The sequence below is a fragment of the Centruroides vittatus genome, unplaced genomic scaffold (genome assembly GCF_030686945.1).
Source record: "Centruroides vittatus isolate TY-2023 unplaced genomic scaffold, ASM3068694v2 contig_577, whole genome shotgun sequence".
Taxonomy (NCBI): Eukaryota; Metazoa; Arthropoda; class Arachnida; order Scorpiones; family Buthidae; genus Centruroides; species Centruroides vittatus.
The window spans coordinates 1,065,961-1,086,381 of record NW_027122345.1 but is presented as its reverse complement, the minus strand read 5'-3'; the positions used below and the strand labels follow the sequence as shown (position 1 = coordinate 1,086,381).

Genomic DNA, 20,421 nt, shown 5'->3' with positions numbered 1-20,421 from the left:
ACCATCCTCACCTGGTTTAATCACTACCAAATTAAAAGAAATTGTCCTAATGGTATTGAAAGCTGAATATTCTATCAATAAATTCAAATTTCTTAACACTAGGGTCTTACATCGCCTCTCTCCAGTTTTCACAATGTGCATCAAGTCACTGCTAAAATTAGCTAAGCACTCAATTCCTTTTATAGGTAATATTTCTTTAAAATTAGCTTATATGTTTAGTGCATTTAGGTACGTTTTACCTATTCAGCCATATCCATCCTTACACAAGTTAATTTGTAATGATAGAGATCCAACATCTGTCCTGGAAAAATCCTTTTGGCTGTGAACAATTCCACCTCCTATATTGGTGCAACATCTAAAATGCTCACTACACATATATCAGAGCATAAAAAAGACATCTTGCAAGTAAGGAGCGCAACCAAATTGGCTAAAGTTGTGCTAGATAATGCCTTCATTTCTGATTGGGCAAATGTCTGGTTGGTGCATCCTTATTCTGATCCCACTTTATATGCATTGTTTTTCAAATGTAAACTAATTATTTCTGGCCTATGCAACCAACTTACTCTAAACCTAAAAAAGCATTTGGTTTTGTTACATAAAATGTTGAAATAATGGATTTTTCTCCTCTCTCCCTCCCTCTCTCTTTTTTCTGTTTTCTTTCTTTAACTTTGTGGCTTTGAAAATGTTCAGTTATTTTAAATTTGTAATATACATTCTGTTCCAATCACCTGATGAAGATAAATTGTTTTATCAAAAGCGCTTGTGTTTTACTAAATTTTATGTCTTCTAGTGTTACTTATTAAATATAAAAGACAATTGATTTTATGTTTTGTTAGTTATTTTAATGGGGTATGTCATAATAACTGATAGTGTAGTAAGATATTTTGTGTAATGATGTTTTTGCTTGATCACTGTGTGTACATACATCATCAAACAAAATGAGTCTGCTTGAAGTTAAAACATTTTGTTTAATGACATTTTGACCTATTCAATGTGCACAACACTGTTTGTCTTTATGTAAAACATTTTTCTAAAGGTAATTTTTGCTGCATCAATTTATGCTACATTATGTAAGATTGAAACCTTAGCTTACATTATGTAAGCTAAGATCTCAACGTTTTGGGTAACAGAATAATTCATTTTTGTTATTGAAGTGTTGCATAGCAAACCATACTGTTTGCCATGGCTTTGTACATTATATTATACATGATATTAATAAAATAATGTAACATTTAGTATCCTGTGCTGTGTATTATTCCTTAGTAAAATTAAGAGGGTTGATTGAGGCTACGCATTGTAATTTTGTGGGTTGATATCTGCATCAACATTACATAGCATTATATAGCATGATGAGATGGTAATTGAGAAGTATAAAATCAACATTATGTAATTTATGGACAATTCCCAAATGGATTTAACTGCATAGTACAAAAGTTGCTAATGAGAACAGTTAAAGATTGGATTAAATGAAAAAATCCTTCAGACAATACATCCCATATGGACTAATTAATATTCTTTAAATCCATCAGTAAAGCCTTTGAGATGAATTTTTGGGAGAGAAGATATGCTGCCAATATAAAAAACAGTATGTTTACTAGTTATTCTGATATTTCTATAATGACTACATGTCCATTAAAACACAACACCAAACTTCATTCAGAGTCTAAAAATTTAACTTTTTGAAATGTTTTCAGGAGACATTCCTCCCATCTTTAGCAGAATCATACAATTTAAAAGCAACTTGCCTCAACCAAAAATTTTCAAAGTTCTTTTGTAGTTGTGTAAGAAATTTTGGTATGTCCTGTGGATTGTTGATTGCGTGTACAATTTTGGACAGTTTCTGATCAGAGATGTAAATTTTTTATACCAGATATTGTGAATGTTGTCTGTGCCAGGTAACTTCCAACTTTATACTCATATTGGATGTCAAGTATGCTTACTTCAACACAGGGAATAATTGGTCTGTCATGCATGTTTCCTTCTTTCTCTCATCTAGCTTGTTTCCTTTTTATGTATGACTGGATTGGACAAAAGAGCAGATCAGTAGTCGGGGTTGTTTTTGTGTTGGCATGCCATTGTGCTGTGATTGTGTGATGGTTTGACATGTTTGTAGAAAAATGTCTCATTGTTTGTAAATAATTTATTTTGTTGTTTTTATAGCATACAGGTTTTATATCATTTCAGTCTTTGTGACTTGGTTGCAAATTTTTGTTTGAAGGAGTCAATATATCCCTATAAGTGGATAATATGTTGTCTTGTGTGTGTGTGTTTTAATTTTCTTGAATATTTTAATTTCTCATTAAGTATGATGTTATGTTACTTTTAGTGTATTTTGCCTTATTAATTGTTACCTAATGTTACATATTGTATTTTTAGTTGTCTTTGCTAGGCGAGCTTATGATTTGTCTGTGTTTTTATTGTGTCTATTTGTGAGTGTAGAAAGGCTATGGTATGTAACTAAAGTGACTTCATAAGAATAAACTAATTATTGTATATACTTTTATAATTATATAAATGCCAACAATGTAAACAATTGTAATGTGAGCAAATAAGAATTGCATTTAAACTACTGGTTAAGACTGATAACAATTGTATGTTATCAGCCATATGTTAAAGCTGATAACATGAAACGACAGTTTTAAAAATGCCTATCTATCTGTAGATGATGAAAATTATAAATAGAATTCTGATTACAGAAGTGAAGTTAAGTTTTACTTATATGTTCTACAACTTTCTAATTCTTACAACGTTAAATGGCTGATAACAATAATTGCAATTATAATAAGCAAATTCTATTGCATTAATGAAATATATTATTCTACTTCAACATTTGCTAAATGTGATTTTAATATTTATTTATCTGCATTCTTTCAATATTTTTTTCTTTCTTTCTCAGAACATCCAAGAGACTATTATAATAATTTTCATTCTTGAATAGCAAATTTCTCGTCATTCTTCTGTAGATTTAGTGCCTGGATAAAATAAATAACTTATTTTAAACCTTGTAGATATGGGGGGAAAACCAATTTTTTTTCGTGTATTTATTTAGACAATAAGTTTTTATTTGTATAATTTTGAATACAGATAGAACTCAAATAACACAGAAGTTATGTTCCATAAAAAGTTCCATGTTATGCAAATCTATGCTATACGAAACAAAGGACTAATGCAAAACATATGGTTAGGTTTCAAAAGTTAACAAAAGTATACTATTCTTTTTCATCAATAAGAGAAATATATGTATTAAAGCAATCAATAATTTATTTCCAATCAATAATTAACTAATAATCACAATGAAAAGTACTGTATTATACATTAATATTAATTTTAGTTTAAACAAGGGCATTTTTTTACCATTGCTCAACAATACTAATTGTATTTTCACATATACTTTCATACCTAACAAAATAAAATCCAATCATCCAATCATTTTTTTTTAATTTTAAATACAGACAAAATATTAAATTCATAAAGGATTTCTTCTTTATATATGTTTGAGACATTCTGAAATAAAAGCCTGTATCAGGTGCTCATAATTAAATAGGCCTATTCTTGACTGCACTGTAAATACTGTCATATTTGTATTTATAAGTACCTCTTCTTCTGCTTTTGGTGTGAGTAATTGTAAATGCTAAATTTTGTAGTTTCTATGGTATACAGTCAAAATAGGGAGATGAAAATTCCACCTTACTGTACTGTTCTTCTAATTAAAATTAAAATTTGGCACAAAATCTCTTGAATAATGGCAGCATTTGTATTTGTAGATGATGCCTCCTAATCCATTTAGTCAGTGATCACTGACTAAATGAATGATAGAACAGACATATGACATAAAAAAGAAGAAACAAGCTAGTCTCATCAGACACCCCATTCAGGCAGAGCATGCTAAAATGCTGGAAACTCTGGAGATTTACAATGTTGGATTGAGAGGGGTATGCCTCAATTTTAAGGAGGGGGAAGATTTCAAGCACATGGCAAACATTTTATGGTGATCCACTCAGGAACCAAGAAAATGGATTTCATTAATTAAGAAAACATATTCACCATAATTCCAAAGTTTGACCTGAAGCAGACCTATAATTAGGTCAAAAATATTTGTTCACATGAAAATTAAACTCCTTCTGGTGTTAAATAAGGTTTTTGGTGTGTTGATCAAGTAATCAGCTTTTAGAAGCATTTAGTGATAATATATATACTATACTAATATATAAATGAGAATGTTTGTTTGTTGGAAGTACTGAATCTACTGAACAGATTTTGAAAATTCCTTCACTATTGGAAGGCTTATTCCTTCCAGATGAACATAAGCTATATACTATTTTCATATTAAAAAAGAAAAATGCCCAAGAAAGATGTTTTTACTGTGGTATTTGTCTGCTCCATTCAAGGTTGATCCCCTTTGCCACTTGGTGGGCTTTTTTAAACTTAATATCTTTTTTATTCAGTTTTGGTCTTGATTCTTGCAGTTCAAGTAGTTGTGCATATGCTTTGTTTCTATTGTCTTGGTTATTTGTTTCTTATAATAATACTCTTATGTTATCAGATATTTACAACTGTAAGGAGTGAATTTACTTCCCTTAGATGAAACTAAACTTTTGTACATAGACCTATAGTATTTTTGTGTATTCATAGTTTTAGTATTAATCCTATTGTAGCATTATTTAAAAATAAGAATTAGTCTTATGTTATGAGATACCTACCTACATAAATTGAGTTCTTTTAGTCATTTTTCAGGTGTGCACATGTATAAATGAGCCTTATAGATGACAAAATGCTTAAAAAAAAAAGTTACAATTCTCACGAAATACATCCACATCAAGGACCTCCTCTACTCCTTCCTGTCAATTTCATTTCTGCTATATACTCCCAAATCCTTTGATTGATCTGGACCAAATTCTGCATCATAGTTACTATCTGGTACTCTGTGGGAAACATGGACTACCATAAAACTTAGACTGCTTATTCCTTCTCTCTGATTTCATCCCCTACCCCAAACTCCCAAACCTTTGTTCAATCTGGAAAAATTTTGTATAGTTACTCTCTACAATCCTTCAAAAAAATATATGCTACTTTAAAACTCAGACCCTCTCCTTCCCCAGTTTAATCCACACAAATTGCCAAACCCTTTGAATTGATTTCACCAAATTTTGCATAGTTACTCTGTCATTTTTGCAGGAAATATATGCTACCTTATAATGAGGACAATTTAACCTCTCCCTGAATTCCTGGGCAACACTGGACATTCTTTGCTAGTATTTTATAAAATAACAATAACAACACTATTACTAATAAAGAAGTAAAACTTTAATAATGATATGATTGATAAAAATGTCTCTTGTGATTATTTATGTCTCATTGTCAGTATCCAAACAACTAAATTGAATGTATGTTCAAACTAGAGTTTCAATCCTGCTCTTTTCAAAACCACCTTTTGAACATCTCTATTTTTATCAATTATAACATTATTAAAGTTGAGTCCTTTATTATTAGTAATAATGTTGTTGTACAAGCGTAACAGGGTTGATAGTGACCCTGTTACACTTATACAACAACATTAACAGGGGTGATAGATTAAGGACAAAAACAAAATATACAGTATTTAAAAATTAATGACCATTACTCCCAACACTATGTTTAAATATACAGGGTTCCTACTCAAATTCTTGTTTTGAATTCCCTGACTTTCCCTGATTTTCCCTGACCAACTTTGTCCAAATTCCCTGACCCTCACATTTCTTACAGTGTGGAATATCGACATAATGAAACAGCATTTTATTTACCATGAACATTGATTGAGTATATCTATCCCTCTTTTTTGCACAGTTGATATGTTTCAAAGACAGCCATATTAAAAAAATACAGTACATACCGGTACATCTTGTAGAAAAATGTTTGATAGAATTCAAAACTTCAATGTAATGAAAAAATAAGCAACAAATGAAACATGAGCTTTTTATTTTATCATTACTTATCATTATTATTTGCATGTAAATCTAGTAAATACAAGATAGCATAAAATCAACAAACGGTATTTGATATACAGTACAAATAGTACTGTACTGTGCTTAAAATGAACTCTCGACTTAGAAACACGTAATTTTAAAACCAATCTTTCAACAAAAAGACTAACTTTTTTTTAAACAGCAACATAATTTTAACAAAAAGTTAAATTTAAAAATTTTCAAATAAAGCATTTTTTCCCTCAAAAAACTTGATCATGTAAAAAAAGAATTAGTTTTCTTTTGTCAACCACATTATATACAATCTATTTTTACACAATTTTGAAATAAAGAGGGATAGGTGTAAGTTTACAGTATAGCTTCTCTAACAAATGTATCTAATTTATTGTAAAATCTTTTTATTTTTACAAAATGGACAATCAAAATACAGAGAAACTTCTTAGTATTAATTCTCTTTTTTTCAAAATACAGATAATTAGAAAATAAAAAATTAATTACAATTCACAAAATAGAAGAACTATTAATGTAGTTTTAGCTTTTTCTCCTCAAGTGTATTTATTTTCATTTCAATCTCTTTTTCTTCCTTTTCATGATCTTTTCTTAACATTTTCTTGTGTTGTTTTAAATCCTTAAGTTGTTGTGTAAGTTTTCTTTTTTCTTCAGCCCTCAATGCCTGCTGCTTCTGAATATCTTTTTTCTGTTGCAGAGATGCAATATATCGCTGTCTAGATCCTCTGACTGTTAACAACATTTTCTGGTCTATATTTATTTGATCAATACCACCGGCAAAATGGATCCCATCATAAACTAAGCGTTGAGCAACTAAACTTTCTTCCTTAAGATTTTCACTCAACAGTGATTTGTTAACTGAAAAACCACTCTCAACACTTGCATTCCCATGTGAGAAAGAAAGAGAAATTTTGATAATAGACCATAGATCTTGCAGTTGCCTATCATCCTTCATAATTTCACAATAAAATGTGTCCAGACCATCATCATCACTCCTTTCAGATATGAAGTCCTCAAACTTTGTAGAATAGGGGTTTTATGGATACTTTATTGCAGAGTATATTATACTGTTCTTTTGCTTTGACAGCACATCTTTCATCAATCCTGTTTGTATCATGTAGAATCTCCAGTAAAGCATTGAAATACAATTTTCCAACATTTGATTGCATTTTAATAATTTCTGGGTCTAAGCTGCTCAAAGCCTTCACACATTTGTACTTGACAGGTCCCTTCTCAATAATCTTTGGTGTCATCACTTTCAGCACTTTTTGACAATCTCTTAGAAAACACAGAATATCTTTATCGCTTACTTTCAATTCTTTTAAAACCTTTTTTGCTCCAAAACCAATATCCAAATTCTTAAGATGTACCAAGTTTTCATTAGCATTTAAATCTATTTTTAGAAACTGCTTGTCGGTGACCCTGTCATTTTTCACAAACTTTCTCATCAGATTCATTAATAATTGAACAACTGCTTTATAAAGATAAGGTGCAAGAGGTTTGTTGCTCTGAAATCGGGTGAGAAAGCTCTCACTTTGTGTACATATTGACCGAAAAAATAAAAGTTTAACTTTAATAAAGGGATCATTGAGTGCCTGTCTCAAGAATGTAGCCACCTTGCTGTCTTTCAACTTTGTACTGTTGTTTATGTATGTCTTCACAGATTCAATAACTTCTGCTGCACGTTCTAAGCACTCTCCATTCTCCAACCACCTTGTAGAACCAAACTTTTTGGGAAACAATCTGCTTCCACTTATAGCAATGTATTCAGCACGCCGAGTGGGTGAGTCTTTTAGCAAATAGTACAAATTCCGTAGCAGTGGTAACAAATTCCAATCTACTACTTTAAAACCAGCTTTTACAGCACCATGGACTACATGTAAACCACATGTTCCCATTCTCACAAATGATTTACCAACATTCTGTGTCTCCATGTGATCTTCTAATTTATTCAGAAAACTTGTTTACATTTGGTCCATCCATACAGATATGAAGAATTTTTGCTAGATCAAGATGAGTGTCTGAAAGGCCATTGAGAAATGCAGAGAGAAGATCATCTGCTGTAGTATGATCCAGAAAGACGCTAATTTAAATATCTGGTCATAACCTTCCGCGCATTCTTTTATTCAGCAGTGCGCTGAGCAGTTGCTACCGGAAGTGACGTTTTTGCTGCTGACGGTCGAAAACACTTTTGCTGGAGAGAAAGCTATCTCAAAATGGCCGATGTAAACGATGATTCTCTTACTGCTATATTTACGTGCGTTTGTTCAGTATTATTAGAAGAAAAGCCATTAAGTTCGATGTTTTTTATAAGAAAACGTAGAAATGATGATTTATTTGTGTCATTGGCGTTGACTGATTCTATTAACACTTTATGTATTTTTAAATGATTTAATGATGATAAGTCTACTTCAGAAGGCAAAATTTTATTCTCTCTCAAATATTGCAGTAAATTGCTAGAATCTGTAAATAAAAATTAGAAACAGTATTTCATAAACCAACTTTTAACGGTAGGTTTGACTTCATAAACAAAGACAATAATAATAGATTCTTATATTTCGTTTTGTTATTATACATTTCACATTTATTAAAAAGATACTTGAAGCAAAGGAGTTAAAAATCTGCTCATTTAATGTAGCAAAAAAACTGTTTATCGTTTGGTAATCGAAAAAGATACTTCTTCACGGAGGCGTCCATCTTGTAAGCAGTATTTTTAGCGTGGTCGAGAGGTGCTGCCAGTGCGCTGAAAGCGCAGCTTAAGCGCGCTGGCAGTAGGCTTAATAATTGAACACATGCGCTAAAAGCGCTGCAAGCGCGCTGAATAAAAGAATGCGCGGCTTATCTTTACTCTCATCCCAGTATTTTATCACAAGATCCATTTGAGTTCTTTGAGCAACTTTGCTTAGTGATTCGTCAAAGGAGATAGTAATATTATCACAACTTGTAACAGCATCAATCAATTTTTCTCTGAAATAATGGGCTAGGCCATAATTTATTATATAGGAAGCTTTATCTGGACCCAATTGAAATTGTGTGGCTATAGCACTGTCAGGAAACATTTTTTTGAAAATGTTTTTAATATCAGAGCATGAATTGAGTGACATCTTTTTCTTTACAACTGCCAATGCCCAAGTTATCTCTGCTTTTATTACATCATCTTTTATCACAAAAGGCGTCAATGTGCTGCTAAGAAATGTTGATTTGGTGAGAGACTGTTCATTAATGATCTTAGATCTATCTTCCACAACAGAAGCCGTTTCACACACATTTTGTTGACTATTAGAAGAGTTTGAATTTGTTGAGGTTAAAAACCTTACCAGCGAAGTTTGTTCCGACTTCAATCTTTTTATTTCAACATGACTAGAACTATTTGCATGGGATATTAATGCACGCTTTCCCATATTGCTTAACGAGAAAACTTTGTGGCAATGTTCGTAACAAGAGGTACACGATCCCGCGAGCGAAATGGTACAAAATAAAACTTAATACAAAGTAGTTTTATTCTTCTGAACAGGTTCTTACATAGGATCCCAACTTTACAACTTCTAGAATTTTATATATACAGGAATTAAAAGTTTGTCCTCAAAAAAACAGTTATCTTGCACACACGCGACAATCTGACGAGGACCGTATTCACTTACACTAACTTATACTAACTTAAAACTAAAAGAAATTGGAAGAATAGAAGAAATAAGGAAAGATAAGAAAAGTAGTAGAAATACCCGGGTTTCTTTGCGATGTGTCTTTTGGTGGGGAACAACTTCGGATCTCTCTCTCTTGTTACGTTTGTAGCCCTTTTCCTTATAGATCTTTCGTCTATAATCTTTTTCTTTCAGACTGAGTCGTCTTTCCTCGATGATCTCTCTCTGCACTTTATCCTCTTAGATCACCCTTCTCCCTTTCTGGAGCACTCCTTTTCAGCTCCTACCTCTTCGGGATTCCAACCCAGACTGGCACTCTTTCTGTCTGTTTTGCTTCAGGGCCTCACTCCCTCTTTTGTTCTTACTATTGAGGGAACGATAATCCTCCCCCAAGGGCAAAGAGTTAGACAAAGAGAGTTCTAGGAAGAGTTAGACAAAAGAAAGTTCTAGAAAGAGTTAGACAAAGGAACAAAGAAAATCTAAGACTAATCTATATATATAAAAATGAATGTATGTCTGTGTGTGTGTGTGTGTGTGTGTGTGTGTGTTTGTCCTTCATGCATTACCATACCATTTATCCGATTGCCATGAAACTTTGGGAAGTTGTTTAATACACTCCCACAAAGGTTTCTGGCATATGTGAAGACCACCATTTCCCCCCCTTCAAAAATATATTTATATATGGATTAAGGCTTTTATGTCCAACAGATGGCGCTAACTTCCGACGACCTAAGTTTGCTTCTCTGTGAGGCATTGTTTTTCTGTGAGAACGGACTAAACCAGATCATTTTCTATCTATCTATATAAATAAAATATAACGTTCGTTTGTTCCTACCGATTCCTTTGAAATTTTGACACTACGTTGCATTCGAATACGCACGTGTTTTTATATAATACACATGTCGAAATTCCCCCACTGGGGGGAGAGGGACAGGATTAACGCTTACTGTGAAGAACTCGGCTTCTATTTATACTATTTTGCATGCGTTTTTTGCGTTTTTAATTGCGTTTTAATAGGTTACGTCAACAGAATATATACTAAAAAGAGATTTTTCGATATTTCCTTGCGGGGGAGAGGGACAGGATTAAGGCTTACTGTGAAGAACTCAACTTTTATTATACTATTTTAGACGTGTGTTTGATTGCGTTTTAATAGGGTACGTCAACAGAATATACACTAAAAAGGTATTTTTCGATATTCCCTTGCGAAGGAGAGGGACAGAATTAAGGCTTACTGTGAAGAACTCGGCTTTTATTATACTATTTTACATGCGGTTTTTTGCGTTTTTAATTGCGTTTTAATAAGTGACGTCAACAGAATATACACTAAAAAAGGGATTTTTCGATATTCCCCAGCGGGGAAAGGGACAGAATTAAGGCTTACCGTGAAGAACTCGGCTTCTATTTATACTATTTTACATGCGGTTTTTTGCGTTTTTAATTGCGTTTTAATAGGTGACGTCAACAGAATATACACTAAAAAAGGGATTTTTCGATATTCCCCAGCAGGGAAAGGGACAGAATTAAGGCTTACCGTGAAGAACTCGGCTTCTATTTATACTATTTTACATGCGGTTTTTTGCGTTTTTAATTGCGTTTTAATAGGTGACGTCAACAGAATATACACTAAAAAGGGATTTTTCGATATTCCCCAGCGGGGAAAGGGACAGAATTAAGGCTTACCGTGAAGAACTCGGCTTCTATTTATACTATTTTACATGCGGTTTTTTGCGTTTTTAATTGCGTTTTAATAGGTGACGTCAACAGAATATACACTAAAAAGGGATTTTTCGATATTCCCCAGCGGGGAAAGGGACAGAATTAAGGCTTACCGTGAAGAACTCGGCTTCTATTTATACTATTTTACATGCGTTTTTTTGCGTTTTTAATTGCGTTTTAATAGGTGACGTCAACAGAATATACACTAAAAAGGGATTTTTCGATATTCCCCAGCGGGGAAAGGGACAGAATTAAGGCTTACCGTGAAGAACTCGGCTTCTATTTATACTATTTTACATGCGGTTTTTTGCGTTTTTAATTGCGTTTTAATAGGTGACGTCAACAGAATATACACTAAAAAGGGATTTTTCGATATTCCCCAGCGGGGAAAGGGACAGAATTAAGGCTTACCGTGAAGAACTCGGCTTCTATTTATACTATTTTACATGCGGTTTTTTGCGTTTTTAATTGCGTTTTAATAGGTGACGTCAACAGAATATACACTAAAAAGGGATTTTTCGATATTCCCCAGCGGGGAAAGGGACAGAATTAAGGCTTACCGTGAAGAACTCGGCTTCTATTTATACTATTTTACATGCTGTTTTTTGCGTTTTTAATTGCGTTTTAATAGGTGACGTCAACAGAATATACACTAAAAAGGGATTTTTTGAAATTTCCCCCACGGGGGAAGTGTTACACATTTATAATAGATACATTTTGAGCCACAACAACGTGTGGCCGGGTCAGCTAGTTCAATATAAAATATACAAAATATACAATATCATGGCCGACGGCACAACTTTACAACAAATGCAGCAAAATGCTTTTGTATCATCATCTTTTACAGTTCCTAACCAGGAATTGAATTCTGGATGAATAGCTGGATCTAGCCATTGGAGATTAAACCTCGTTTGTTTCCGTGCCATTATAATTTAAAAATGTAGAAAAACACAAACCTCGAACATTATTATTAAAAGACAGATGAACCAGATCAGATAGCAATGTGTAAGACTTGTTTTGTCACAATACTAAGTACAACATTCAAACGACATCCAATCCGCATCTGCATATATATTAATTAAAAGTAGTGTTGCCAACCAACTCAAAATTCAAATTTACAGCTAGACATTTTTTAATAAAAATACTCAAATCATACTGTTTCCATTAGAACTGTTTGGTTTTTTTAGCTAGATTGTTCATAAATCCACTAAATTAGCTGAATTGGCAACTCATTAAAAGAAAAAAAAATGTTCTGTTGCCGCCATTTTGATTTCGGTTTCGATGTAAAGCCAGAGTTTTAATAATTATTTTTAATAATTTTTATTTATTATTTATTTAATTTTGCATTAAATTTCATCTTTTCATAAAATTTTCTTAATAATTCAGACAAAATTTATTTATTTTAACCCTTAATTACAATTCTTATAATTATTGCAAATCATATCACAAACCATCTTTCTCACTTTTATAGCAAATTTTAATTAAACGAACTAATGTTATAGAATTTAAATAAAATAAAATAAATACAGAAATAAACATCAAACGAAATTACAATTATACATTAATAAAATATAGAAGTTCAGCGCATAGAATCGTAACTATAAAATCTCGTTCTTTTGCAACATAACTATAAAAATAGTTTTGGTGTTGTTTCGCACTAAGATACTAAAAAGTTAAAATACATTTGATTAATTTTTTTAAAAATTTATCAGCTTTTTAAATTTATAATTAATTATAAGCAAGTTAACATTGGTTAAACTATTGGATTATCTAGTTCACTGTTTCTCAACCACCGGTCCGTGGAGATTCTTGATCGGTCCGCAGAGAATTTTTACCGCTCTGCATTAAAAATTTTCTTATTGAAAAAAATAGTGATAATTTAATAAATAAAAATTTTATAATGTATAAATGTTGATGATAATTTTACAATTTACTTCTGTAGTAATTCTTTAATATATAGTAAAGTTTTTTGTTAAAACACCACCGGTCCGCAAAATTTTTTTCACAAATTTTATCGGTCCGCAGGCCAAAAAAGGTTGAGAAACGCTGATCCAGTTGATTTTCAAAACTATAACTACAGTATATCTATTACAGGTATGATCCCTAAATTTGCCAAAATCAGTGGCTATGTTACCCAACATCATTTCTGTTAAACTAATTTAATAATTAGTTTAACAGAAATGAATTATTAAACTATGTATCGAAGTTGCAGAAATTAATGGGAGAGGGGGGAAAATATGCTTGCAGTACAGTACTTTCAAGGAAAATTGTAACAACAAATGTAAAAAACTACTAATCAGCACCAGCATTTTACTGTAAATGTCGGATAGCTATTTATAGTTTTTTTTATGTTGTACACTAATGTTTTAAATGTGAAAAACAATTAAATTACCGATTTTTACTGATCTATTTAGCTATTTTGAAGTGAATATTCTAATAAATTACGATCTCAAGTTTTAAAAGTTTGTAAACTAATTTTAATTAGTTATTTTTATTCTAATTAACAAATTTATCTTTTTATAATCGCTGAATTATTAAAATTAAAAACTATTACATAATAGTAGTTTATCCTGTTATTAATCCACAACTGTAAAATTATATGGCTTCAGAACGGTGAAAAAGCCATTTCGGATTCTGGTATATTTTCTTATTAAAGATTGCAGCATTACTTCTTGCCACCTGCAGATGGCTACGCTTGGTCAGCCATATTCAGCAAACGAAATCAACGAGGCAGCTAAGGAGACAAATTCCCTGACTTTTTGACAATTTTTGACAAATTCCCTGACATTCCATGACTTTTTCCGAAACCAATGAAAATCCCTGACTTTCCCTGATTTTCCCTGACTTTCCAGGTGCATAGGAACCCTGAATATATGAAAAAATAAATTGATAAGGGTTTTTGGGGGTAACTGATACTCTATTAATTGTTTAAGAATAAAAAACAGCTGTGAAGGCTTTTGCTTGACTTAGCCAACACTTAAACAGGAGGTTAAGGAGGCCAGGAAGTCTGATTATTTTCAATTATACTATGATATAAAATTTAAATAATAATAAGAAAAGTAAAAGTAATTTAACAAAATTACATCATCTCTATTTAAAAACAAAATATTTAAGTTTAAAAAACACTAAGACATTAGCTCAAAGTTAAACTTGTTTGTGGGTCTTCTGTTATGAGATCTTATTTTAAAATATTTATTAATTTTTTAAAAGGCATAATTTTGAGGGTAGTGATGAGTTTTAAAAATCATAAATGCCAATAATGAGTAAATTTTTCATTTAACCCTACCTGAAATATGACACAAGATCTCTCTTTATCTCTCCATCCCCTTGACCTTTTAACTACAGAAATTTAATAGCATTATGGTCCATATATATAGAAATAATTCTGCCAAGTTTCAAAATTTTTGATTCATCCAATCCTCAGATATAATGCAAAATAGATATCCCACATACACACAATAAAATATTGTAAGGGTTTTTTTTTACATTTTTGGGCTCCTGGAATGTCAAAATACTGAGAAATACAAAAAAGAGGGATTAAAATATGGCTGATCACCATACTTTATGTATTATATAACAGCCAAGAAAGTAAATGATGAAATAATTTAACAATAATTTTTTTAGGAAAGATAGTACATAATAGTAAATTTTTCCAGTCATTGAAGGAAGATACAATCATTTATGAAAATAGCAGTCCAATGATAAGAGCATGGCAGAGAAATATTAAAATTAATAAAAACTTCAAACTTTTTCTGACACATTAGCTATCATTGACTGTTAATGATAGCACTTTGTGAAGGAGTAGATCTTAGAGATATATCATTTGATTTGTAACCATGATAATTAGTTTTTTCATTTTTTTAAAGGATAATTGAAGTGAAAGAGAAAATAAAATAATATCTTGTAAGTTTTATGATTAAGAAAAATTTAAAAAAAAAAAAAAGAGAGAGGGAAGAAAGCAATTTTTGGAGCTATTTGCATAAGTTTCTGCAATAGTTTTCAAAAGATAGCTCAGATAATAGCTTTTTTAGAGTAAGATATGTTATAAATTGTTGTTATTTCATTTATAAATTATATAATATTATACATTTTCAACAATTATTTTAATTTTATTGAGCTACAATTTCTTAAATTATATTTTACAGGCGTGGTAATGTCTCATCAAGTTAACTACTTGAAGATGTCTCGAGGTGAAGAAGTACGTCAGCGAATATGCCAGAATCATTTGGCATATCTTAATCAAGAAGAAACACCTACAAAACTAGAACAGAGATGTAATTTGGAGGGCCTTATTGCTGAATTTTTGTCTTTAGTGCCTCATAACCAAAAGTTCAATTGTCCAAAAATTGGAGATGTTTTACATCGGAGTATTCAAGAAAATCCAAATTTTAGTATTTATAAAGGAGCAACAGCTTTTCAAGCCTTAGAAAAATATGCTACTAATTTATTAAGTCATCCCTGGAGGAAAGAATATAAAATTGTTAAGGTGAATTTTTTCAAACTTCTAATTCAATAAATTGGAAATAAAAGCTTCAGAAGTGTGTTTAGTAACATTCAGATTTAACCAAAAATTCCCAAACAGTAGTAGTATTTAGCTAAAACAGCTTGAGTTACATTAAATATGTGAATAGCAATGTTCCAAGTGATACAATACAAGTATGGCAATCACATTGTTACTGATATAGATTGGAATGATCATATGATATTGCAATATTTCTATTCCAATGATTGTATTGTAATTTGCTAATTGCTGCATAATATTTAAAAATTATTTCTGATTTCTTTTAACACTTTTATTAACCATCTATGAAATTATCTAATTAAATCAGGAAATATATCTTGTACATCATTTAATTCATATATAAATTTATATTATGTCATTCATTTTAAATATCTGATACAAACCGATTTAGATGATGAGTGGTCAAACACTGAAAAGATTATATTTGTTACTGATAATCAATATAAACATTTGATTGTTTAAGCAACCTCCCTAACCAATAGAAGATAATTAAATTTTTATGGTTATCAGAAATTATTTGCAATATAGCTCATATGAATTTTATTTTTTTTTATATATATATCCTTCCATCATAAACCACTCAAATCAAGGACAAGTTTTTTTCATTTTTGATCAAGTTATATTAAAAATAACCCCTACCCCACCATCTTGAATTTACCATTTTTCTGTTCCCTGTCTTTAGATGATCTGATAAAATGACATAGTAAAAGCTGATGATTGAGCTGATCTTAATCAAGAAGAAACACCTACAAAAGTTTAACCTTTCAATAATGGTTAGCTGAACCATTATTGAAAGTTGAAATATTTTCATCTACTGACAAAATACATACAATTGTAAAAAGATTACAAACTGCCACTTCATATCTACTTTATAATGGTTTGTATGCTTGAATCTTGGTATGAATCTAGCTTTATCCAAAACTTGAAACTTTTTAACTGCAATATTAGTAATTGTATTGGAAGAAAAGGGGTGTGTCCCTTAAAACCTTGATGAATAACTACAGATTTAAGCGAATGCATTTTATATTATTTAATAGATATGAAAATAACCATAATTTAAAATAGGTAGTAAAACTCAGTAAGTTCAATGACAGAATACTGATTATTAACTTTTGATCATCTGTCTAAAAATTCCTAACATATATATTCAGAATTACCAAATATTTAATTTAATGGCTAATGTCATGGAGGGAAAAAAAATTTAAGATAGGAATCATTCTTAGGAATATTATCAGTGTAGACAAATTTATATCTTATGTGAGACAGCAATAGAATAGGAAAACTAAAAGTAATTTATCCTGTAAAAACATTTATTTATAAAAGCATGCATATTTGAGGAAATTTTAAACAAAGATGAAAATGATTTCTTTATTACTTATAGATGCAAACATAAATTGTGCACTTAGATTTTACAGAAATTTACAATAAGAATATTAAGAAAACAATGGCTAGACTTATTTTTATGTTATTTTTCTTTATAATTTTGGTGATATTAAAATAATAGATTTAGGATCTGTGATTTTTTAAAATTTCATTAGTAGAAAAATAATATACACTAAAAATCCCAATAGATAAACAAGAAAGAAAATATACAAATGCAATATAAGTTAACTTAAAAGTTGCTAGTACAGTAGAGCATTGATTATTCGACTCGATTGGGGTTGGTCGGATAACTGGAAAAATGGATAACCGAAAAGTATGAAAAAATACATTATTAGTAAATTGCTATTAACTTACTTTGTGTTGAATTTTCATCGACATTAACCCTAACAAAATTTTTTTTTAAATAATAATCATTGCTATTGTATCGTTAAAAATTATTTCTTTATTTTGCTCAAAATAAATACAGTACTGTACTGTATATTGAAAAATATAAAACAAAAAAATATATTCGGGTTACATATTTTACATAAAGTAGGCCTATACATTAGAAAAAGAAGTCCAAAATTTTCTTTTGCTTCACAGCTGACACTCGTTTTTTTGCCACTAAATCTCGCACACGTTTTAAAAACAGCAATTGGATAGCATCATTAAATAAAATTAAGCCTCGTTTAAATACTGGCCTCCCTTTCATGGTCGAGCCAGTATTGCCAGCTAAATCATGCAAAAATTTAACAAAAATAATATTAAAGTAGCTAAGACATAGCCAAATATTGTAGCGCCACATCACTAGCAGACATTTGAATTTGCCGACTAGAACGTGGTCGGTTAACCAATGTGACAGTTGATCAGGGGTCTAATAATCGATGCTCTACTGTACTTACAGGAAAACAAATCTATCATTGTCAGGTAAAAATGAAAAAAACTAGGGTTAAGCATAAAGATTCTAAAATGATATTAGAAGATAAATCAAATTTTAATAAAATTTGATTACAGTTTTTATTAGAAAATTTACATATTTATATATTCTACACTTTTCTTTTTACATACAATAATTTTCAAGAAAATCTGAAAACTACCACATATGAAAAGAATGATTCAAGATGCACAAAAATATCCAAATATTTTTATTTTAAATATCTGTCAGGAATTAAAAATTCTTATAATACACAAACATCCAGAACAATTTAAGAAAAACTGTTCAAAAAGGTAAACAAACTCAAAATCTAAAGTTAAACAGACAATAACATTAAAAACAAGAATGAATTACTATGTTGATAATTAAATGATAAATAGACTCAAGATGTTCATCAAATTTGTTGACAATAAATATATTATTGTAATACAATATTATGTATAAACATGTATAAATATCCATTAGAATAACTACTCCCTTGAAAATATTTAATCAAGAATATAACAGAACAGAAAATCATTGCAAAATAGTTCAAAATTGTTTTAAAGCTTTTTAAAATTTTATATTTTTTAAAACATTAACATTAAAAGCTTGTTGCTTTTGTTTAGTAACATTTACTGTTTAATCTGTAAGGATAATCATGTTTTGAAAATAGATAAATAAAAAATATTTTTAAAATCTTATCAATATTTCTTAATTCTAAGTTATTATTATTATAAATAATAATAATAATTTAGAATAACTCATATTTATTCTAATTTCTGTTATATTAACTGATTTTTTTTTATTATATGATAGAAATAATATACCGTATATTTCCGCAGATAAGACGACCTTCAGATAAGATGAGGTATAAATTTTCGTCAAAGTTTTATAGTTTTAGCATATATCTGTCCTATAAGACAACCCCCAAACTATCAATGGCCTATGAATTTAGTTTAGATCAGCAATCGTCATCTGTATAATAATACTGTATAGTGTATACGGAATTATGTCCTATTCGTAATTTTTCAAATGAACAAATTTTATTTTCTGCCTTGCTATTGTTGCAAGCATTCACACTGATTCGGGCATTTGGGTAATGACCTTGACTATTCACAAAAATGTCGTATGGGTTATTCTATTTTGTGGACATGCCCTACTCTCTACTAGTAAATAATTACGGTTTGTCTGTTTTTTTATAATGATTTTAATTTATATAAATTTCAATCTAATTTTTTTGTATCTGTCCTATAAGACGACCCCAGATTTTGGGGGCCTTTTTTTATGATTCAACTATCGTCTTATCTGCGGAAATATACGGTATTTGTTTTTGCTAATCATTTGTCTTAACACATGCTAATTTTACTTGTTACTGATGGATAGCTGATTTTGCACAATGTAGTCCTATGAGTTATAAATTCCATATGAAATCTAAAAGTCTGCATCTTGCAGTCTATTTACAATGTTTTGGAAACTATTTTAAAAATGTTACTTTTATAATTAAAATAGTTCTAAATTAACTCTGGAAAAAAGGCAGATATATTTTCTGAATTTAAAATTTATTTTGTTCTAATTGTATATGACTATTTTTTTTTATTTTGTACATAAAATTAGCATACATGATTTCAAATTATAATACCATTACCTTTATCTTTTAATTATTGCTTCATTTATAAAAAAAATTTTATTTACAGTTATACAGTGGATATTTTAAGCACACTGTCGACACACAATTGCTTAATGCAGAATCAATTTTTATTTTATTGGGATATGAAAAACATAATGAAGTCCTCTTTTTTGATGGGCCTATTGATCCTGATCATGTAACTCAAGTTGCACTTGATTGTTTAATTGCATATGTGGAATGCCAGGTAAAGTCATTAATGTTGTTAATACAATTATTTTTATAATGTGGCAATCTCTGAATTTTATAATGGTTTTAATTCATATAAATTTCAATCTAATTGTGTTTGAATATATTATCAGTTAAAGATTATTTAAAGAGAGATGATTCTAGTTAATGTAAGTTAATAAAATACTCAATATATAGACACCGTGGAGAGAATTTTCATTTTTATTTTATTTGTCTTGCAAATAGAACATTCAGATTTAAAAATGTGAGATTTTGAATAAAAATGAAAACTATGATAAAGAAGTTTGTCAAAAATTTTATTATTTTTAACAAATTCTGATTCTCTCATTGTTTTTAAAAACATATTATTGTGAAATATGTTTCTCCCCAATATTAAGTTATAATTTTTATAATATATCAGTGTAAAACTACATAGTTTT

At 30.0% G+C, this 20,421-nt stretch overlaps 1 protein-coding gene across 1 annotated transcript in view; it reads left to right on the top strand.

The window, feature by feature from the left end:
- Positions 1-20,421, top strand: part of tamo (PUB and ZnF_RBZ domain-containing protein tamozhennic) — a 40,258-nt gene that overhangs the window by 17,216 nt on the left and 2,621 nt on the right. The window contains exons 2-3 of the mRNA XM_067274993.1: positions 15,475-15,815; positions 19,824-20,000. Coding sequence (XP_067131094.1) covers positions 15,483-15,815; positions 19,824-20,000 — 510 coding nt within the window. The 5' untranslated portion in view covers positions 15,475-15,482. The remainder of the gene's footprint in view (positions 1-15,474; positions 15,816-19,823; positions 20,001-20,421) is intronic.